Source organism: Panthera onca, chromosome B4 (genome assembly GCF_046562875.1).
Source record: "Panthera onca isolate mPanOnc1 chromosome B4, mPanOnc1 haplotype 2, whole genome shotgun sequence".
Taxonomy (NCBI): Eukaryota; Metazoa; Chordata; class Mammalia; order Carnivora; family Felidae; genus Panthera; species Panthera onca.
The window spans coordinates 76,476,309-76,498,262 of NC_138345.1; the positions used below are offsets into that span (position 1 = coordinate 76,476,309).

At 50.1% G+C, this 21,954-nt stretch overlaps 2 protein-coding genes across 6 annotated transcripts; both read left to right on the top strand.

Annotated features, from left to right (window-relative positions):
* Positions 1-295: 295 nt before the first annotated feature.
* On the top strand, positions 296-13,172 carry SMARCD1 (SWI/SNF related BAF chromatin remodeling complex subunit D1). Of its 5 annotated transcripts, XR_009617294.3 has the most exons (15): positions 296-672; positions 1,346-1,533; positions 1,834-1,876; positions 1,971-2,093; positions 2,561-2,683; positions 3,738-3,854; positions 5,129-5,230; positions 5,525-5,686; positions 5,782-5,879; positions 7,828-7,963; positions 9,521-9,643; positions 11,228-11,329; positions 11,452-11,645; positions 12,004-12,082; positions 12,579-13,172. XR_009617294.3 is itself a non-coding variant. In XM_060657673.3 (13 exons), exons 1-13 carry the CDS (start codon positions 496-498, stop codon positions 11,503-11,505), a joined length of 1,548 nt encoding a protein of 515 aa, XP_060513656.2. In that variant the 5' UTR covers positions 296-495; the 3' UTR covers positions 11,506-13,172. The 5 variants fall into 5 exon arrangements, 1 of the variants encoding a protein (XP_060513656.2); XR_009617292.3 differs by having other exon boundaries at positions 11,452-12,426; XR_009617293.3 differs by having other exon boundaries at positions 11,452-12,082.
* A 3,071-nt stretch (positions 13,173-16,243) lies between these two features.
* GPD1 (glycerol-3-phosphate dehydrogenase 1) lies at positions 16,244-21,873 on the top strand. The gene is made up of 8 exons (XM_060657675.3): positions 16,244-16,368; positions 16,874-17,051; positions 17,865-18,005; positions 18,584-18,722; positions 18,963-19,075; positions 19,731-19,964; positions 20,108-20,214; positions 21,214-21,873. The coding sequence occupies exons 1-8, from the start codon at positions 16,328-16,330 to the stop codon at positions 21,308-21,310; spliced, it is 1,050 nt and encodes a 349-aa protein (XP_060513658.1). The 5' UTR covers positions 16,244-16,327; the 3' UTR covers positions 21,311-21,873.
* The last annotated feature ends 81 nt before the right edge of the window (positions 21,874-21,954 follow it).

A 21,954-nucleotide genomic window follows, 5' to 3' on the forward strand; every position in this document is an offset into this window, starting at 1 on the left:
TCTTTGCCCAGTCATTCACTAAGATCAGCTCTCCAGTTTGTAAAATGGAATAAACGGTGCATTCGCTTCTTCAGTGCCCCCCAGGCTTGAAGCAATAAGAGAAGAAGACAAAAAAAGCGCTTTGGAAAGTTAAATCTACTGCGCCTAGATGAAGCAGTTTCTCCATCACCCCCGTCATCAGAGCGTTGAGGTTGAGGTGTGGTCCCTCTTTCCAGGGCCTCGTCTTCCTCCCGTCAGCCTGGGGGCGCCCGCTCACAGGGCCTCTCTATCCCAGAGATCTCTATGGTCTTCCCTCCCGGACCGTGTAGACGGGAGGGAGTGGTCAGTAGGCCTTTTCCGCTTGTCGCCCCCCTCTAGCCCACAGTCTCGCTGCCCTGAGCCTCCCGTGCCGGCCGGCCGGCGGGGTGGACAGGCGGGCGCGCGGGGGGCGCGCGGGGGGCGGGGGGAGTTCCGGTTCCGGTTCTTTGTGCAGCTGCAGCAGCGGCTCCGGGGAAGATGGCGGCCCGGGCGGGTTTCCAGTCTGTGGCTCCGAGCGGCGGCGCTGGAGCCTCAGGGGGGGCGGGCGCGGCGGCTGCCCTGGGCCCGGGCGGGACTCCGGGGCCTCCCGTGCGAATGGGCCCGGCGCCGGGTCAAGGGCTGTACCGCTCCCCGATGCCCGGAGCGGCCTATCCGGTGAGTGGGGCAGGAGGAGGGGCGCGCGGGCTGGGGGCGGGGCCGAGCGGGGGCCTGGGAGTGACAGGGGTGGGGGAGAAGTAGGAGGGTCTCTCCTGGGAGGGATTTGGGCCCTGAGCGGGGGTGAGGGGAGGCAAGTGCGGAGGAAGGGAAGGGAGGCGGTTAGCATCCCCACCTTCTCCTGGGAGCATTGTTTGCGTTGGGGAGTCAGGGTACGGAAACAGTGTGGATGAAGTGGGGCCAAAGGTGGGCATGTGGGAACTGGAGTGCAAAAGGATCAGCGCAGCCCCAGTGCCCAGAGGAACACAGAAGGTGTAGCTAGCCAATCGAGGTCAGCTTCTAAGGAGACGATAGTTCCCAGTACCATTTGAGTAAATGTGGGACTTAGAGAAGATGCCCAGTATGTCAGATATGAAATAGACTGGAGAGAATTTGAGTATGATCTAGCTATGTTTTAGGTTTGGGGCTGTATTCCTATGGAACTGCAACTGGAGTACAGGAACCTCTAGTTATTTGGATTTCAGAAACAGAGGGCTCTTCCCGTTGTATTCCATCACCACCACCCCCCCGCCAACCTTGTTTCATTTAAAGAACTCAGGCGTCTTTCACTTTCTCTTACTTGGTGGGGCTAGTAGGGAAGTCATGACATCTCTGGGTCCTTTCCTCTCTGTAGAGACCAGGTATGATTCCAGGCAGCCGAATGACACCTCAGGGACCTTCCATGGGACCCCCTGGCTATGGGGGGAATCCTTCAGTCCGACCTGGCCTGGCCCAGTCAGGGATGGACCAGTCCCGCAAGAGACCTGCGCCTCAGCAGATACAGCAGGTCCAGCAGCAGGCGGTCCAAAATCGAAACCACAAGTAAGATGACCCTGGGGTAGGGGAGGGAGGGAAGGAGGGAGGGAAAGAGGGAGGGAGCCCGTGAGGACACAGGTTGTGGGAGAACCTGAATCCAGAAGTGGTGGTGCTGTGTCAGATGGGTGCTCATTCTTCAGAATGCCTCACATGGGTGGGGGTTGGGGTTGGGGTAGGCGGAGTGTCTTTGATTTGAGAGACGCTTTGCAGTTCCTTCATTTTCCTATAAATGGAGGTGCTGACCAGTCTGTCTTCATGTTCTGGCTAGTTCCATCCCAACCTGATCACAGTATTTATTCCAAACAGTGCAAAGAAAAAGAAGATGGCTGACAAAATTCTACCTCAAAGGGTGAGTCCAGGATGTAGATCTTCTTGAGGATGTGCTGAGTTTGAAAATAGAGACGGTCAGCTCTAGATCTCAATGATGCCTTTTTGTTCCTAAGATTCGTGAACTGGTACCAGAATCCCAGGCCTATATGGATCTCTTGGCTTTTGAAAGGAAGCTGGACCAGACTATCATGAGGAAACGGCTAGATATCCAGGAGGCCTTGAAACGTCCCATCAAGGTAATGCAGGAGAGTGCTAGGCAGAGCGCCAAAGGAGAGGACTCGGGAACCTTCCATAGGCTTAGGATGAGAAATCAAAGGCGCAGCACGGCTCTCCTTGGCATTTAAATTATATCTCTCCCATCCACCTACGAACTGAGAATTACATTAGAACTGAACAGCAAAGGGGGAGGGGCTTTTGATATCTCCTGCACCAGAAATATACCCTGTCCCTGTTTTTGCTGTAACTCCTCTGCCACCTTGGGAACCTGGCACCTTGCATGACTTTGTCTATTTGCAATCCTAGCTTGTGCAGTTGCACTCAGGCCAGTGGACTATATTCTTCTAGATGGAATCTCAATCTACCCAGCCCAGGGACTGGGTAGATAGTAAGCCAGTCTGTTAGGAGTAATTTGGGGGGTTGGGGAGATTCTTTAAATATCAAACCACTGAAGCCCCACCATCAATCGTGTTTCTGCTTTCTTCAGCAAAAACGGAAGCTGCGAATTTTCATTTCTAACACTTTCAATCCGGCTAAGTCAGATGCCGAGGATGGGGAAGGGACGGTGGCTTCCTGGGAGCTTCGGGTAGAAGGACGGCTCCTGGAGGATGTGAGTTCAAAGTCCGCTGTGGTTGACATCTAGGGTGGAAGCTTCTGGGAGCAAGCAGTGTTGTCTGGTTGGCAAGAATCCTGACTGGTGCTCACAGCTCCTATTGCGAACAGCAGGGAGAGAGTCACTGTGTTCCCTGCACTAAAAGACAATGGTGCTTTGTGTCTGGCTCCCACAGCTTGGCCCTTGCTGTGGTATCATATCGAGAACCTTATTGTTCTGGGATTTGATTTGTTGTTTACCTTCCTCCTGATGGTGCTGGCCGTTGGACCTAGCCTTTGCAGATTATTCAGTTTGTGTTTTTTGTTTCTCTAAAGTCAAGTGACTTTGCACTTAGCATTTGAAGACATGCTTTCCTCTCTGTCCAAGAGGTCCTTGATTCCCACTGTGGTATCTCCACCTTCCCAATTTTCATTCTCCAGCCTTTCATAGTTTAAGTGGGATAGTTTTCTTTGCATCATGGGGAATATCAGCTGACGGGTGTTAGCCCTCTACTTCCCATCCCAGAAGCTCCTTGGGGAAGCTCACCTTTTATTCCCTTACACTCCCTGATGGTCTGTTTTTAGCTATTCATAAGCAAGCTAATTAGAATGCATTTTTGAAGGAGAACCGGGGCTCTGTGTCAGAGCTTCCTCCTCTATATAGGTCCAGTCCATCTGCTGGTGGTATCATTCCATCCAAATAAAGCTGTTTTTGTTCTGGCTGATTATTGCCTGTGATTCATTTCCCCTCTAGAGTCAGACTTTTCTCTGTTCAGACTCACTTTGTTATGGGCAACAGTTTGGCTTAACTTGCCTTATTTCCTTTAGGGAAATGAGGTGGGTAAGTCAGTGACCCTGTACATGTTATAGGCTGCTTCTTCAGGGTTCTGTGGCTACCCTGACCGGCTTAATGCCTACAGACACCTGTTTTGTCATCTCCTGAGGGAGATTCAGAAGACATTTTTGAGTTTTTCCCCCCCCAACTGTTGTGTGGGTTCCTTTTTTTTATGGGACTTTGTCTTGAGAAATTTCTCTGGTCTTTTCTAACATGACCTCTTCTCTCTCTCCTCTAGTCAGCCTTGTCCAAATATGATGCCACCAAACAAAAGAGGAAATTCTCTTCTTTTTTTAAGTCCTTGGTGATCGAACTGGACAAAGACCTGTATGGGCCAGACAACCATCTGGTAGAAGTGAGTAGTTCTCTCCTGTAGACTTTGACTCCGTAACTGGAGGATGATGAACATGGGAGCCAAACTTTAATGTTTAGGGTGAGGGGGAGGTTTAAAGAAAGGGTAACCCCTAGCACGCAGTACTACCGTTGCAGTGTGTACACTGACCTCCAGGTGGCACTAGCTGTTTAGTTCTGGTACTGTTTGGACCCAAGAGCTCTTACAGTCTGACTTGTCCCACGTTTTTAATCTTATCCTGGTTGCTGCCTCAAGGGAAATTCTAATGGAGGCCTCTTACACATCCCAGGCCATCTGTGCATCTTGCTTATTAATAATGGTGAGATGTAGTTATCCACACCCTACTCATACTTTTTCCTGATAGCAGGTACTGTCATTAAGGGGGTTAACTAATAGAGTTCGAGTCCCTGCAGGGTTACCTCCATCGATAGATCTGGGACTTTCTTTTGGTCCCTGTTCAGATTCACTTTCCACATCAGCAAAAACCCTTTGTTGTAATGCCTGGTTATACAATGTTCTGAAGACTGTGTTAACGACAGTATTCTTTGGGGTACAGTCAAAACAGAATGAGACAGTCCAGCTCTCTAAATGAACTTAACCTGCTCCTTTCTTTGCCAGTGTAGCTGCAGCCCCTTAACCTCAACCACTAAGAGACATGGGAAGGTCTTTACCATCTAATAAGGGAAGTAAGTCATAGAACCAATAGAAATTTGTAAATATATTTAACTGGACTTTATAGCAGTAGAGTATAGTGGCTAAGAACGTGGGCTTTAGAATCAGACATGCCAGAGCTCAAATCACAGGGCCACCACTTAGTGGTTGTTTGATCTTGGGCAAGTTACTTCACTCTTCTAAGCATTAGTTTGCTCACCTGTAAAATAGGTTTAGTTGTGCCTATCTTATGTGGATGTTGTGGGAATTAAATGAGATGATCCCAGGGAAATGTCTTAGAAGATTCTTGTCCATCGTAAATATTTAAGAAATGATAGCTATGTTATTTTACTATGTACATGTGTATTAACCATTTTGTGGATAAAATTACCACTGAAAATTTTGGCTAATTTAAATGTGACCCTGTATAGAATCAAAAGGTTAATCTGCTTATATACAGACAGTAATCCCAGAGCTTTATGCAGTATTTAAAAATGTCTTATGCTATTGCTCTTTTCCAATAGCCTCAGTAATCAAAGTTGAATATTCAGTCATTACAGAAGCTCTTCCCTCCCACCCCAGCTCTTCCTGTGGGAGAGCTCCCCCTGACATCTTCCTCTCTGTAGTGGCACAGGACCGCCACTACCCAGGAGACGGATGGCTTCCAGGTGAAGCGGCCAGGAGATGTGAATGTACGGTGTACTGTCCTACTGATGCTGGACTACCAGGTATTCTGTGGTGAAGTCAGGGGATCCAGCTTTCACAGCCACATCCCATCGGCGGCCCGATATTTAAAGGTTTAAATCTAGTTGTGGGTACTTTGTCACCAGACTCTAAGCTCCTGAGATACAGGGATAGGGTCTTAGTCATCTCTGAGCTCCTCCTAGTGTTTTTTGGTCCCAGAGAAAACAGTACATTAGTGCTTGTCAAATGGCTTGAATGTATGGCCCTGCTAAAGCACCCCAAAATGCATGTGGACCCAGCTCACTAGATTCATCCCTGTACTCTTTGGTTCTCTGCAGCCTCCCCAGTTTAAATTAGACCCTCGCCTGGCTCGGCTCCTGGGCATCCACACCCAGACCCGTCCAGTGATCATCCAAGCACTGTGGCAATATATTAAGACACACAAGCTCCAGGACCCTCATGAGCGGGAGTTTGTCATCTGTGACAAGTACCTCCAGCAGGTAAGAAAAGGACCCATTCTTTGCCAAAGACCAGTAGAGTATTAGTTTTGTGCTCAAAATGCCAACTTCTTAGCTGCTTTTCCTCTTTCACATAGATCTTTGAATCTCAACGTATGAAGTTTTCAGAGATCCCTCAACGGCTCCATGCCTTGCTTATGCCACCAGAGCCCATCATCATTAATCATGTCATCAGGTAAGCATGTGTATGTATGAGAGGCAGCACTGTGCTGGGGTGGGCTGGTACCAACTTGCATAAGGCAGTTGTTAAATTTTCAGGAAGCAGGTGGTCAAATAGCAGTTACTGAAGTTACATATAAACTTACAACTTAATACATTAGAGTGGGGCGCCTGGGTGGCTTAGTTAAGTGTCCGACTCTTGATTTGGCTCAGGTCACGATCTCACGGTCCTGGGATTAAGCCCTGCATTGGGCTCCACATTGAGTGTGGATTCTGCTTGGGATTCTCTCTCTCCCTCTCTGCGCCTTCCCCACTTATATGCGTGTGCTCTCTCTCAAAATACATAAACATTAAAAAATATGTTACAGGAAAAAGGAAGGTAACACATACTCAAAAATTCATCATTTCTCACTTTATTACATCTTATTAGTTGCGTATGTATAGCGGAAGTACTAGGCAGTTTCCCCTATATCCCAAAGTATGAGCATTCCTATGAAAACTTTCCTAAGCCGAAATGGCACAAAGCAAAAAAGTGATTTCTGTTAATTTTTATGGAAAAAATTTTGAGCATCCCAGACCCCCCAAATAACCTCTTTTGCATAAAATATGATGAAATAAAGCACACATGCTCACAGATACAACTCAAAGCTGTAGCGGCTTGATGCTGAGATGCCAAGGGTATTTCCCGGAGGAGGAGATTGGTGGTGTCGTTTGCTGCTCAGGGTGTGTGCTGCCTCTATAATGCTGCTGCAAAATAAATGCCGAATGCTGTTTTTGCTTTTTGCCTGTTTTCGTAAGTGTGAAAATTCTCTTCAGAAAGACTAATGTAGGCCTTTCAGAAAAGCAACGTGGTGAAACGTGAATCCAAAACCAGGGGATACCTGTGTCATGATGTCTTAACTGCACATGTCTTCCCAGCTCCTTGATCAGTGACCTAACGTTGACAGCTTGAAGTCAGCCACGTTGGGAATATTTAAACCACAGAAATCAGCAGATGCTACAAATTAGCTTTTTCTTTTCCTCCTCTTTTGGAGAATCATTTGTTAGACATGTACCGGCTCGTCGCTGATGGGCTGCCGTCTCTTCTGTGGATGGTAAAACATTTAATCTGAGACTCCCAATTCCGTTATCTCCTTCCACTTTTTTGTTCGGAAGATGGATGGGCAAAAGTGTCTCCGCGTATAAGGAGTGAAGGAATGCCCTTCCTCCTCCTCACGGCAGCAGGTGGCTGGCTGTAGACTCTCTGCTTTCTTTCCCTTACTCCATATTAATTCCAATAAAGGTCTTCCTTTCTTTATATGAACCATCACTCAGCCAATGGTAACTCCTCCAACTTATGTGTTGGATCATTAGAAGCTGATCTGTCCTGGGTTCCTGTGTGTAAGGTTAAGCCACTTTTTATTTTGTACGGTGTGTGTACATGCGTGTGTTTTAAGTAGGCTCTATGCCCACCAACACAGGGAGCCCAACACGGGGCTTGCACTCATGACCCTGAGATCAAGACCTGAGCTGAGATCAAGAGTCAGACTCTTAACCACCTGAGCCATCCAGGCGCCCTGGCATGTGTTTTATTAGAATTTATTTTCAGGTCAATTTTGGTTTAACAGGGAGAAAGACATATAAGATACTACAGTATGGGTTTCCTTTGGGGAGGGAGAAACTTAATTTTCCCTGGATATTTTTTGTACCGTTTGAATTTTTACCATTGATTAAAAAACAGTACAATTTTATTGAGGTTTATATAGTAGGTCACACACACTTGAAATATAGTTTGAGACTTTGTCAAATGTAACACCATGTAGCAGCTGCCACCGCAAAGAAGGTACAGGAAATTTCTGTCACGCAAAAGTTCTCTTGTGCCTTTTTGCAGTCAAACCCTTCATTCTTGGGCCTTCTTCTTGACCCTGTGTAAATAGGTCTTAGGGGACAAGCCCTTTACCAGGCTCCTTTGGTTTCCTCCCCAGTGTTGACCCGAATGATCAGAAAAAGACCGCCTGTTATGACATTGATGTGGAAGTGGATGATACTTTGAAGACCCAGATGAATTCTTTTCTGCTGTCTACTGCCAGCCAGCAGGAGATTGCTACTCTAGACAACAAGGTAGGGGCCCCTGCCCAGGGTAGCTTGGGTGTCACCAGCCTCCTGTCGTAGCTTCTAGGCTGTCTTTTGACTCTTGGTGTTCATTTAAAATATATTAACACCTAATATATGCCAGGTACTGTGCTTGGTGCCAGTTGCAGCCAGACACTGATTCTGGCTGTAACTTTTAATAGCTTTGAGCCTCAGTTTCTGAACTGCGAAATAGAGATTATAAGAACTTTTCTGTAAGGGTTGTTATGAGGATTTAATGAGACCATGTAGATAAGGATGACTCTGCATCTGGCACGTAAGAACAAACGGTAACTGCTGCTCTTCCTATTACTATCCTTATTGGACATAGTCCATGCGGGTAAAGCCAGAAATGCTCTGAGGAGCGCAAAGGAGAACAGGGTGGCTTTCCTGGAAGAGTTGATGCCCCAACTAAATCTCGAAGGACAAGAGTTAAGGAAAGGGGAGAAGGGACAGTGGTGCTTAGGGGCGTGGGAGGCAGAAGATATTCCAGAAAGAGGGAACAGCGTATGTAAAGGTCGAAAGATGAGAGAGTGAGCCTGGCGTTTAAGAAGTACAAGCCGTTCCGTGTGCTAGCTGTATCTCAGGGTGCTAGCTACGGATAGGAAGTTTGGAGAAAGGAAACCTGGTAGGGAAGCAGGATCTTAGTCGTGAAGAAGCTTTGATATAGGGAGAGCTGGTTTGTATTTTGTCCTGAAGACAGGAGGAAGTCCTGCTCTTTGCATTTAGAATGATCACCTGCAGGAAGGTGGAGAGTGAGTTCTAATCTGGAGGCAGGAAGCCCAGTTAGGAGGCCAGTGCAGTAACGCATGTGAGGTGTGTTGAGGGCCTAAATTTGTGGTACTGACAGTGAGGATGAAAATAAGTAGACAGATCTGAGAGGTGTCTAAGTGGAACTGAAGAGATTTGGATACTATTTTGATGGAGATGGTGGGGTGAGGCTTGAGGGAGAAGGAGGCATGACTCCCAGGTTTTTAGCTTGGGTGGATAGTAGTATTTATTCAGATTGGCAACTGGAGAACAGGAGGAGAAGTGAGTGTTGGGGAAAAGGTAGTGAATTATGTTTTGGAGAGTTTCAGGAGCCTTGAGAAGTCAAGCAGTTGGATTGGTTGAAGTTTAGAAAATGGACTCTGGTCTGCCTACTGAGGACTCCCTAACCTGTCATTGGTAATGGAAGATATGCAAGTGAATGAGGTTGCCAGGAAGAGTACAGAGAATGAGAAAAGGGCAGGAAGAAACCCCTAGACCATAGCTTTTGAGACAGCTGTGTGTACCACTGCTTTTCTACCTGAGAGTGTTTTTGGACCCATTTGTGCTGTGGATTAAGTATTCACCATGTAGCTTCACCCATAGTGGACCCTGTGGAGACCAGAAGGAAAACTACATACCTGCTGAAAGAATGTCGAGTGCTGGAGCAGTTAGGGCTCTGGGTGGCACTCTGGACCTGGGCTGGGAGTGGCAGGCACATGGAGATGTCAGACAGTGTCTGCCATTTAACTTTGCATTTCCTAGTTTGAAAATGTTATGAGCTTCCTTCTCTTCTTTCAGATCCATGAGACAATAGAAACTATCAATCAGCTGAAGACCCAGCGGGAGTTCATGCTGAGCTTTGCCAGAGACCCTCAGGGTTTCATCAACGATTGGCTTCAGTCCCAATGCCGGGACCTCAAGGTAAAGAACCTAGGAAAGGTGCAAAGAGACTTAGGTCAGTGGGGCACACATTTGCTTTATTTCTGTAGCATCTGGTAGAAGAGCCAGAGAGGGGAGTGAAGGACCAGAGTTTCTTTAGCATGTTCTAGGGTCCACTTTACAATCAAGCAGGGAATTGGAGGTGGAACCATCAAGTGTTTATCTACTACTTACTATGAGGTGTCACTGTGTACCATATAGTAGGAGATGCAGAGCAGAAAATTGGATCTCTCCTTTCCAAGCAGCCTGCATTCTGTTTGGAGAAAGTAGGCTAATAGGATTGATTGATTGATTTAAAATTTGAGGGTCTAATTGGTTTTATTCAATGATTTATGAATCAGGCAGCATCCCTTCCAGTAAATAGGCATTCTGAGGATTGTACAAAATGGAAGGTTTTTGTTTTGTTTTTAGTTTTTTTTAACGTTTGTTTATTTTTGAGAGAGAGCGCGAGCGAGAGCAGGGGAGGGGCAGAGAGGAGGAAGACACAGAAATTGAAACAGGCTCCAGCTGTCGGCACAGAGCCCAATGCGGAGCTTGAACTCACAAACCGCAAGATCATGACCTGAGCTGAAGTCGGATGTTTAACCAACTGAGACACCCAGGCACCCCTGAGAATGGAAGGTTTTGATAAGGAGGAGGAGGGTGGGGCAAGGAAGTCTTAGCAAGAGTAAAGAAAGGATTATTTCAGACCAGGTTATTTTCTTTTGTGGGGAAGGGAACAGACTAGTATTTCTTACAAAGTTGTAAACCACGTAAGACGTTATCAGAACTCACCACTACCGATGAGGTGATTCAAAGGAGAACAGAGATGGATGAGGCTAGGATAGCTGGGGAGTTCTCTGTGGCGAAGTTGGGATTTGAGGTCGTTCTCCGAGAGGGGAGCACTATAAGCTCAGGCAAGAAGGTGGAAATGAGCACTGAATGAGTTGAAATGTCTCCTCAGTTTTCTCCTATCCTGTGGTGACTGTGACTAGAATTATAGAGGCTGAGCAGAGGAACAAGGGAAGAGGGGAGCCAGAAAGGATCCCTGGACAAAGCAATGACTTGTTGATGGCAGGAGGTGACTTTGGTTGTGGTGGCAGTAATTTGCTAGGGCTGCCATAGTAAAGTACTGCCAGCTGGGTGGCTCAGACAACAGGTATTTACTGTTTATCCAGAGGCTAGAAGTCTGAAGTCAGGGTGCCAGCAGGGCTGGTTCCTTCTGAGAGCTGTGAGGTAGAACCTGTTCCGAGGCACCCTCCTAGCTTGTGATGGCCCTTAGGCATTCCTTGGTCTGCAGATGGTGTTCTCCGTGTGTCTTCACGTCATCTTCCCTTTGTGCATGTCTGTCTCCGTGTCCAAGTTCCCCCTTTTTATAAGGATACCAGTCTTGTTGGATTAGGCCCACTCTAATGACCTCATCTTAACTTGATCATCTCCAGAGACCCTATTTCCAAATAAGGTCACATTCACAGGTACTAGGGGGTTAGGATTTTGACATCTTTTGGGGGGCTACAATTCAGTCCATGACAGGTGCGAAGGAGGGACACGAGTCTGTTCTCTCTTTTCCCCTCCCGTATCCTCCAGACCATGACTGATGTGGTGGGGAACCCAGAGGAAGAGCGCCGAGCTGAGTTTTACTTCCAGCCTTGGGCCCAGGAGGCTGTGTGCCGATACTTCTACTCCAAGGTAGGTGCCTGGGCACAGGAAACTGACGAAAAGCAAGGGGTCTGAACCCCTGGTGGGGGTCAGGATATTAGGTACCAGCTTCTGGTCTGTGTCATCTATTCTCTTCACTGTTTTCTCCCTAGGTGCAGCAGAGACGACAAGAATTAGAGCAAGCCCTGGGAATTCGAAATACATAGGGCCTCCCTCACAGCCCTGATTCGGCTGCACCGATTCTTATTTGGGCCCTGTGCTGCCTGCCTCATAGCACCTGCCTTGGTCTTGCTTGGGGCCTTCCGGGGGATGCTGTTGGTTCAAGGACAACACCAGAATGAAGAGGGTCTCACATTTCTGTCTTATCAGACACCTGTTACCCTCTTCTCCCACCCCATCCCTTCCTGTCCCCCAGCTTCCCTTTGCCCCACAAAGTTCCCATGTGCCTCTACCCTCCCCTGGTCTACATAGGACCTCTAGATAGTATTAGAGAGAACCTGTAGTGGTAATCAGTGCATTGAATGGATTGGGCCTAAGGCCAGGTGGTCTTCAAGGGGACCGGCTACACTGACCCTGCCCTTCAGAGACCCAGGAGTTGGGAGCTTTAGCCCCTTCTCTGAGACTCAGGCCTGGGGGCACTCTATAAGCTAGTTGATCTTGGCTCTCCTGATAACAGAATCCAATTTCCTTCCTTCCCTCCACAGGTTTGGAGCACACCCCTCCTTCACTTGTTGCCCTCTAGCACTAAAGGAACCCTGGTTCTTGGGCTCCACTGAGCCCCAGGTCAGTCCGCAGCCCTCTGGATTGGCCTGCTGTCTCAGTGCTTCTCTTACTCCCTCGTAGGGGGTCCACATCAGTATTGGAGTTTGTTTTTTAACTGTTGCTCCCTCCCAGCACACTCCCTATAGCTGCTCTTTGTAGGATTCCTCTGCTATCCATCGTCCTAATTCAGGGCATTTGGGTGGGGGGATCTTGCCTTTCCCTGTCAGAGCCCCAGGGATCTAACCTGGGGTACTATCATTGCCAGCAGAGGCTGTTCCTGCTGTTGCTTGGAGGTGTGACTCATTTATTCACTCCACCCTGCCTCCCTCATCCTTTCATGGAGAAACAGGCCTGAAATCAAACGGGTAAAAGCCCTGGGCCATCCCTGTCTTCCTGTCCCTTGTTTGCCCAGTTGACACCCACTGGTGACTTCTAGGGCACTGAGGAGTGAAAGCGCCTAGGGCTAGCGAATAGCTCTGAGTTGGGTTTGTGACTCTTCCCTCTCCCTGCCTCACAGGATTGTGACTCCCCAGCCCCTGCCCTCAAAGCTTCAGACCCCTCAGGTAGCAGCAGGACCTTGTGATCTTGGCCCCTTGGAACTGAGATGGTTTTGCATCTTTCCAGGAGAGCCTCAGATTCTTCTTCCAGGTTGTATCACCCCGAGTTAGCATATCCCAGGCTCGCAGACTCAACATAGCAGGGTGGGAGACAGCTGGGCACAGAGGGGGAATTCCGTTCAGCCTGGGCTCTAACCCCACAGAACTGACAAAGCCCCTGCTTCCCCACCCCCTCCTCAGGCTCCTGCGAGCACATCCTCCAGCCCCATATCCCTGCCTGTTCCACACTGGGGACAGCAGAATTTTCTCCCCATCTTCCCCTTCCTGCCATTATCCCACCCCTCCCTTAAAAGGTTCTCCCCACAGAGACACTGGACAACCTCTGTCCTTGGGGCTGGAACCATGAGAAGGAAGCTCAGCACTCCTACATAGTGTCCCTGTTGAAGATAACTGTTTTTATTAACTGAATTATTATGTTTTTTTCATGGACCAAAATTTTTTTTGTACTGTCCCCTTATCAATGTCACCCAGTTTTAATAAAAGAATCTTCTGAAGGATGGGTCCCCCTACCTGCTGAGGGAGAGCGATTCCCTGAGCTCATTCTCTGAATACCATTAGCCATGCTCATGGTGTTTATTCGTTTTATTTGACAATTATGTATTGAGCACCTGCTGTGTGCCAGCTGTGGTGCTAGGCACTAGGAATACGGTGGAAAACAAGGTTTCTACCCTGTGGACATCAGGTTCTCACCTTAGAGCTTGCTCTGTCAGCCCAGTGGTCCAAGCAGGCCAGGTGCTGGTTGGGATTATTGGCCTTCCTCACTGGATCTAAGAGTCCCGCCCCCGGCTCTTGTTCGGGAGGTATTAACAAGACCACGGCACTGCCATCCCTCCTAACCTTCTGAGCTCCCCACAGCACCTATTGGCTCAAGAGCACTGCCCTTGAGTGCCTGTGATTCCTTAGGCTTGACGATCCTGAGCCACCTGTAGAGGAGTTCCTCTTCTCAGGGCTCCTATCTAGGTAGGGCCTGCACAACTGAAGTGTGTTCCTCTGCCTGCTGTCCCTCTAAGGTTCCACTTCATGGTCCTGAGTGAGATTTCAGTTCTTCAGACCAGCAGAGAAGTGTTGTCCTCTCCATACTACAAATGATCAGCCCCTCTGCAGAGTTGAGAAGACTGCTCAGGATTGATCTGTCTGCAGAAGCATGAAATTCTGCAGTTCGCATCATAATGTGCCAGCTTCCCACCTGGTGGCATTGTCTAGCTTGGTTCTACCCATGAAGGGGTTTAGAATGTAGGATGAGCGCAATGCAGTCCAAAGTTGTAAAAAAATTCTCCTTCGCCTCCACGGATGGGAACACCCAAGTATTGTCTGCATGCAGTCAAACCCACCAAGGATGCAGCCTGTTCCCAATTTGGAACTTGGGGGTTTACCAGACTTGAGTAGGAAAAACAGAAGAACGTGTGGGGTGAGAACTTGGGAGTGGAAAAAATTGATGTCAAGGACATTGACATGGCATCTGTTTTTACCCAGGCTAATTACATGTGTAATGAATGGCTGATGAACCATTATTAATTTCAAGCAAATAATCTACAGTTCGCTCTTGGGAAAAGAGCTCTGGTACAGATAACTTCCTGTGATGAGCTAATTTTGAATCTGCACACTCTTTATTTGTATATAAATGCACAATTTCTTTGTCTCCATACTTAGTAAGATGATTTTAAGGGCAAAATGAGAGAAGGAAGCATTTAGGCAAAAACAAGGGGGTTGTTTTATGCATAAGCGTCCATTCTCTGGGATTCCCATCATATGCACCAGGGACAGAAGCATTCTTTCTCTTCCATCACCCATAATCAGTGTTCCCAGCTGGCACTTGGCACTGGTGCCTTTGTCTTTGTGCCAGTGCAATAATGGAGCGATCTGTGGGAGGCTGGCTTTGTAGCAGGTGCAACTTTACTCCTAAGGGAAACCAACTACCAAATTCGTGTATATTTCCCTATGGGAACTCCCTGGCCATGGGAGGGGAATATGGTGGGCTCTTCTCAGGCAGTCCCTAGAACTTAGAAAAACCTTTTCTCCACAGACTTGCCCTCGAGCCCATTTACTCTTACACAGTGGTTGCACACACACAGTGGTTGCACACAGACTCCCCTCTGGCCTAGTGCTCGTTGCTGTTGGCGGCCAGCAGTGGCCCAGAGGGATGAAAACACCCACTCAGCAATCTGCCAAGCCAGGAGGTCAGCACATGAGCAGACAGTGGCGTCTGCCCTTTAGGCCAAGGTGCAGGGACAGCTGGAGTGTTAGAGCCATTTGTCCCATTCCAGTTCGGCCTAGAAACCGGAGCTGCTTCTCTTCTCAAATGGCTGTGGGTGATGTAGGGCCCTGGACTGTTCAATGTGTTCTTTCTTTTTTTTAATGTTTATTTTTGAGAGAGAGACAGTGTGAGCGGGGGAGTGGTGGCGGGGGTGGGGGGCGGCAGATGATCTGAATCGGGCTCTGTGCTGACAGCAGAGAGCCCAAAGCAGGGCTCAAACTAACGAACCGTGAAATGACCTGAGCCGAAGTCAGATGCTTAACGACTGAGCCACCCAGGTGCCCCTCAATGTATTCTTTCCAGTCTCTTCCTGTGCCCCAAATCACACACCCCACTTCTCCATTACAAGATCTGAGACCACAAAGCTCCACAGAAGTTCCAGCTGCCCCAGGTCTTGCCTCCCCCTTTCTGGCTTCTTGCAAACTAGCCAGTAACCTGAGGGAGCCCATGATGTGGTAGCTTGGAAACCCAAGAAAGACTTGAAGGAAGCTCAAAACCTCTCAAGGACAGTGAATGCTTTAGCTGCCTTCTTTTCTGTCCTGTCCTCTTCTTCCTTAAACCCAGAGTCTGCAAGAGAATTGTAAGCCACTTGGCATCAGAGCTTTTAACTTTGGCTTTTCCCACCTTCTTTTCCTGGAAGACATTCAGGTGAGGATCCTTTGGGGTGAGGAGAGAGGCCCAAGGGTGAGTCCCTCAGATGAACACTGGGTAACCAAGATGACCTTGTCTCTTGGGGCTCTTGAGGTCTCTCCTAATCCTTGGGCTGGGATGCCCCCAAAGCAGGCCCTTACCTCTTACGTAGTCTTATCCTCAAAAGTGAGTCTACACCCATGAACCTCACTCACGCAGCCCTGCAGCAGAGCTAGTGTGGGGCCAGTGACATGTAGTCTTTTGTCACTGCTAGAGGATAAACCTCTAGAGCAGACTTTGGGGTCCTAGGAGGATATGTGGCGTGATTCCTACCTTGGAAAAGAAAGCATTCCTGTATTTGCGACTAGGACTGAATACAACTTAGGCCAGTGCTGGGGGACAGAAGGGATTGGGGGGGACCAGTCACTTGCTTTTCATCTGGGCTATTTCTTGGCAGATTTCAAAATGAGACCATTACAGGGAGGGAGGGCTGGGGCCAAGGGAAGAAGCTCACTAGCACCATCAGCTGGCAAACCTAAAAAGAAAAGCGGGGCCTGGACTCTGCCTCATTCCTGTTCTCCACCTGTCTCTTTTCTCCCCTTTCCCTGGCTTTGCCAGATTCTGTCTCCCCGGGCTCCCGCCTCCCCACCCGCCCCTGGAGGGCGGGACTTGGCTGCACCCACGTGTGGTGGAGTTATATGCTCCGAGCCCCGCAGAGAAGCTGGGAGTGCAGCACTGAGCCAGATCGGTTAGAGCAGCGGCACGATGGCTGGCAAGAAAGTCTGCATTGTAGGCTCCGGCAACTGGTAAGTGACTCTGTCAAGTATGGGGAGGGAAAGGGAGGTTCCCCCAAGTACACAGGGGGTTAGGGAGAGAGGCTTGGTGGGCAGGAGGCAGACACTAGGTAGGAAATGCCCTCCAATTTCCGTACCACCCCTGGTATCTTCTGTGCCTACCCCCACAGGACAGATGGTGCCCAAACCTTTTCCTGGCCCTTGCTTGCCTGGGCAGCTGCACCTGTTCACCACAGGAAGGGAGCTTCCAGAGTCCTCTCTGCCTGAATAGCTGCTTAGGGCTGGGGGGTTGAAGGCTGTTCCCCTTTTCCAGCTGCAAAGTATAAGATAGACTAAGTCTCCTTTCTACTGCCAAAGACGCACTTTCATGGTGGTGGTCCAGGTCATAAGGAAGGTGGCAAGCAAATAATCTGGTAGGCTGTGGTGCCATCCTGAGGTGGAGCGTTGCCCCCTCCCCTGCCACCGTTCCTCCCTCTTGCCCTGACTCCTCCACTTTCTGTGCTCTCCCTCCCACCAGGGGCTCCGCTATCGCCAAGATTGTGGGTGGCAATGCGGCCCAGCTGTCACACTTTGACCCACGGGTGACCATGTGGGTGTTTGAGGAAGACATCGGGGGGAAAAAGCTGACAGAGATCATCAACACACAGCATGAGAATGTCAAATACCTGCCAGGGCACAAGTTGCCCCCCAACGTGGTGAGCCCCAATACCCTGGGAGAGGGAAGCGGAGGGGTGCCTCCTGCTGAGAGAGGGGTCATTTCAGCTGTTACTTGGACTTGGAAAGCATCTTGGGAGGGCTGCTCTAGGCACAGGGCACCCCTATATAAAATCCCCAAACTGCTCTCCTGGGACTTCCTGGGACTGAAAAGAACTTGAATCCTCTCCACCTCCACCTCCACTGGCCCCCCACCCCAACACCAATACACTTATGGGCTCCCAAGTAGGAAAGGGAGGACGAGGAAGTTGGTTTCCATGACAACTAAAGACTTGGGGTCTGGGTAGCGCCTGCCTCAGGCTCTAATCCTGTTACTTATTCACTGGGTTATTAGCAGACGTGGAGGCTGCTCCTTGGACTTAAGGTCTCTAGTCAAATCCACGTGGCTTGTTCCCAACCTGGAAAGGGGGAGCAGGGAAGACAGCAGGAAGGGCTCTCCCTTCCCAGTTGGGAGCCTTAAGAATCAGGGTGATGAAACCCTACTTGGCCTCTCCCTCCTGCCAAGCCCAGGCCTTCTGTGGCTTCCCTCACTGTCCCACAGCCAAGGGCTACAGAAGCACTGAGAGGAGGCTCCCAGGAGTCCTCAAGAGCCCCGGGGCAGCTGGAGCCGGAGAGGGAATGACAGCGAGGGGGAGGGAATGCAGTGTTCCATTTCCTCCAAGATCAGGCCTTCCAGATTAGATCCCCTGACTGCCCTTCCTTCTCCCCCACCAGCCTCACATCTTGGCCCCTAGATCTCCAGAATGGGCTAGCAGAAGTCCGTGAGGCCCATGAGCACTGGTCGCCCCCCACAGGTGGCTGTCCCAGATGTGGTCCAGGCTGCAGCCGGTGCTGACATCCTGATCTTTGTGGTGCCCCATCAGTTCATCGGCAAGATTTGTGATCAACTCAAGGGCCACCTGAAGGCAAACGCCATTGGTGTATCTCTAATTAAGGTGCCAGGAACACTTTCGTGTGGATGGGGTGCAGCTAACTGCTGTGGGGTGAGGGTAGGGGAAGTGAGAACAGAAAATGGCAGAAGTAGGCCAAGAGTTTTTTGGAGAGAAGAGAGGAGTTGCTTGGAGGAGGCTGAGAAATAGGTGCTGGGGGCCGCTGGGGTGGGGAGGGTGGTTGGGGGGAAGTTAGAAGTAGCTTTGGAGGCAGATGTCTGCAGTTTGGGAGGCATACTAGAGATGCCTGGGGGTATGAGGAGCTGTTGGGTTTGAGGAATGTGAAAGGGAAGGTGGTTTGGAGCAGTGACTGGGATGGAAGTTAGTTTGAGGTCCTTGGGGGTGGGTTGTTGAGGGATGTCAAGAAGTAGGTTGGTTGAGGGTATATGGAAGAATTTTCAAATGGATTCATTTTCACGTGCCATCTACCCTCCTCACGGCAAGCTTTGGCTGAGTTCGAATGGGACAGGGCCTTTGGGGAGGGACACTGATGAACAGTAGATTTGGAAGGGGCAGGACTTCTGGGTGGGAAGCCCTCAGTTGGGCATAAAGGGCACCTGGCCTGAGCTCCATCCTGTGCCCAGGGGGTAGACGAGGGCCCTAAAGGGCTGAAGCTCATCTCTGAAGTGATTGGGGAGCACCTTGGCATCCCCATGAGTGTGCTGATGGGGGCCAACATTGCCAGCGAGGTGGCTGATGAGAAGTTCTGTGAGACAACCATTGGTGAGAGCCCTAACCATCACTGACAAATGCAGCTTGTCACATCCCCTCTCCGTTTCCCCCCTCCCCCACGTAGCCATCTTTTCCCCCATAAGGCAGGCAAAGGAAAGAAGACCCAAGCATCAGAGGTGAGGGAGGACCGGGACCCCCCCCTCCCCCCCAGGGAAAGGGTGGCAGGTCCTGCTTAGGGCTGGTGTGGGAAGAGAATCCCCTCTCAAAGCTTCACGTCCCTTTCCACTTTAGGCTGCAAGGACCAGGCCCAAGGAGAGCTTCTGAAAAAGCTGATGCAGACACCCAATTTCCGCATCACAGTGGTGCCAGAGGTGGATACAGTAGAGATTTGTGGGGCCTTAAAGGTGAGAGGGGTGCAGAGGCATCTATGAGGTGGGGAGAAGATCCTGATGGAGGGCCTGGCTTAGCTATACGAGGTGGCTGGTACTCCTCACTCTTGGGCAATTGCTTGCCTTCCCTACCACGTCCCACACACGCAGGAAGAATTGCAACAGCAAGGTCAGGGTCATTCAGGCCTGACAATTACTCACTATCAAACATTGAACCTCCCTCCTCCTCCCGTTCTCCCTATAGCCCCTTGTAGGACATTCCTGTCCCTGCCTTCAGTAGGTGGTCCAGGGGGAAGAGATGTCCTGGGAAAGCACCCAGGCTAATGGGAGATAAGATATCTAGGGCACCCAGGCAGGTTGATGGCCAGAACTCTGGATCTTGGACAAGTTGAGGACATCAGGGATATGGAACAGAATAGTCAAGGATGGGAGGGCTAGCTGAACAGAAGATTGGTTTTCAGGAAATGTTCTCAAGGATGGAGTAGGGGGCAGGGTTGCAGAGCCAGGAAGCATAAGCCCAGGGGTACAGCAAGTGGGAAAATCAAGAGGAGGAGCTAGTTGAGGAGCCCACCCACTATATTTCACATGGCTGATGGAAGGGGCATGAGGATGGTGCCCGAGGGCCTGCAGGAAGGGATCCTTTCTCACCTGTGACCTCCACTCCCCAAAGAATATAGTGGCCGTGGGAGCTGGCTTCTGTGACGGGCTGGGCTTTGGTGACAACACCAAGGCAGCGGTGATCCGACTGGGGCTCATGGAGATGGTCGCCTTTGCCAAGCTCTTCTGCAGTGGCCCTGTGTCCTCTGCCACCTTCTTGGAGAGCTGTGGTATCGGTGACCTCATCACCACCTGCTACGGAGGGAGGAACCGAAAGGTGGCCGAGGCCTTCGTCCGCACAGGAAAGGTGGGAACCCTGGGAGAATGGAGAATGGAGGTGGGCCCTTTAGGTGCCTAAGATCCCACCTCCCATCTGAGCCCCAGACTCTCCACCTCCCCCTGACAACCCTTCTCTGCCATTTCCATCCACCCGTCTCGTTTTCTTCACAGCCCATTGAGCAGCTGGAGAAAGAGATGCTGAATGGGCAGAAGCTGCAGGGGCCCCCGACAGCCCGGGAGCTACACAGCATCCTCCAACACAAGGGCATGGTGGACAAGTAGGTGTCTGCCCCAGCCCCAGTGGAGGAGGGAACCACAGCCACAAGTGCTTTCCACACTCATCTTCCTGATCCCTCCTCAATCGGTGAAGTGGGTGGAGAGGGAACCTTGTATTTACAGACAAGGAGACTACAGCTTGGAGAGAGTCTGGTCTGCCCGCTGTCCCTCTGCTACTTCATAGTCTTTGAACTCCCTCCAGTCTACTGCTCTTTGCACCACATTGCTTGGACCCCTTTGCATAGCCTCACTTCCGGTCCTTTCCTCCTGTCCTTTGCTATGGGGGCTGGAGCTCTGGGGCAGCAGGAGTAAACTCAACTGACTGTCCCATCATCCCATCTAAGCTGCTCCCTGGAGGCCAACCTTTCTGTCCCCTGAATCTTGTCCTGGGGACACCCCATACAGGCCGAGGGGTGAGGAAGACAGCCTCTGTGTCAAAGTGCTCCTTTTCAGGGAGCACAAAGACAGTGGGAGTGATGGGCTGATCAGAGCAGAGCTCTACTGATCTGAGAAAGAATCCTAGAATAAGAGAGTATGAAACAGGTTCAGAAGATCAGCTTATGGCTGGTCGGTGGAAAGCCTCAAGGTAAAGGAAGCAGCCTGTGTAAGAGGATGGGAAGAAGGAAATGCACTTATTGAGCACCTACACATTAATACATAATGGCTTCTTCATTACTTTGTTATATTGGTCCTATTTTATAGTTGATGATTCTGATGCTTAGAGAGGTTAAGTGGTTTACCCAACTAGAAAAAAAATTCATGCCAGGGAATCATACAGGCAAGTTCAATACAATAGAGAGCAGGGCAATTAACAACCTGCCTTAAACCCAGGATTAGGAGTTCAACTTCTCAGCAATTGGAAATTGAGAACCAGAGTCGGCCTGAGCTCAAAGGTGGGAGAGTAGGAGAGTGGAGGGTTAGGAGGTTGACAGGGAGTGGGCGGGGGCAGGTAGTAGAGGTATACCGGAAGGCTAATCTGGGTTTCTCCTTCCCCATTCTAGGTTTCCTCTATTCATGGCTGTGTACAAGATATGCTATGAGAACCATCCAGTGGGTGAATTCATCTGTTGCCTGCAGAATCATCCAGAACATTTGTGAGCGGAGCTGGGGCCAGGCCAGGCAGCTTCTTTACCCCAGTGGAGATAGTCAGAAGCTTGGGGTACCTGGCCACCAGGATCTCTGGGACTCTCCATGGAGCAGCCTCTTCTGGGGGACAGGAGGCTGTGGGGCCCAACTACCTGCCTGGAGATCCTGAACCATCAAGCAGCCCATAGCCTCTTGCCACCGCATCTCGCCAGAAATGGAGTTGCCTTGTCCCTCTCCAGATGCGGGGTTTTCTCCTTGTCCTCTGAAAGGGGTAGAATCACACCCCAGTCCTGTCTGCTTTGGGTGTGTGTGTTGAGGGGAGGGTGAAGGGAGAGGGAGGCAAGGGCTGCCCACTGCTGCCTCTCACACACCAGAAGTCCTGTCCCCAAGCCCAGTTAAATGGCTAAAGAAGTACCTCAGCCACAAGAGGAATGAGGTAAGGGCTGCCAAGGAGGGGTCTGGGCTTTTGAGCCGACACAGGCCCCAGGGACCCCTTTGCTCTGACCTCTGCCAAGCCCCACACAGCATCAATGGATCTCAGTGTTTGTTAACAAAATACAAAGCTCTCAACCCCCTCCTAGCTTCTCCTAGCAACATCTGCGTCCTCAGAAACCTCTGGTCATTCCTATTCCCCCCCGCCCCCAGGCTGCCCTGGC

Bases quoted from the DNA above. Each gene is read 5' to 3' on its own strand.
- SMARCD1 (XM_060657673.3), top strand. From the start codon at position 496: ATGGCGGCCCGGGCGGGTTTCCAGTCTGTGGCTCCGAGCGGCGGCGCT. The intron at 673-1,345 runs GTGAGTGGGGCA...TCCTCTCTGTAG, and splicing joins TGCCCGGAGCGGCCTATCCG to AGACCAGGTATGATTCCAGG. The intron at 2,094-2,560 runs GTAATGCAGGAG...TGCTTTCTTCAG, and splicing joins CCTTGAAACGTCCCATCAAG to CAAAAACGGAAGCTGCGAAT.
- GPD1 (XM_060657675.3), top strand. From the start codon at position 16,328: ATGGCTGGCAAGAAAGTCTGCATTGTAGGCTCCGGCAACTG. The intron at 18,723-18,962 runs GTGAGAGCCCTA...TTTCCACTTTAG, and splicing joins GTTCTGTGAGACAACCATTG to GCTGCAAGGACCAGGCCCAA. The intron at 19,076-19,730 runs GTGAGAGGGGTG...CACTCCCCAAAG, and splicing joins AGATTTGTGGGGCCTTAAAG to AATATAGTGGCCGTGGGAGC.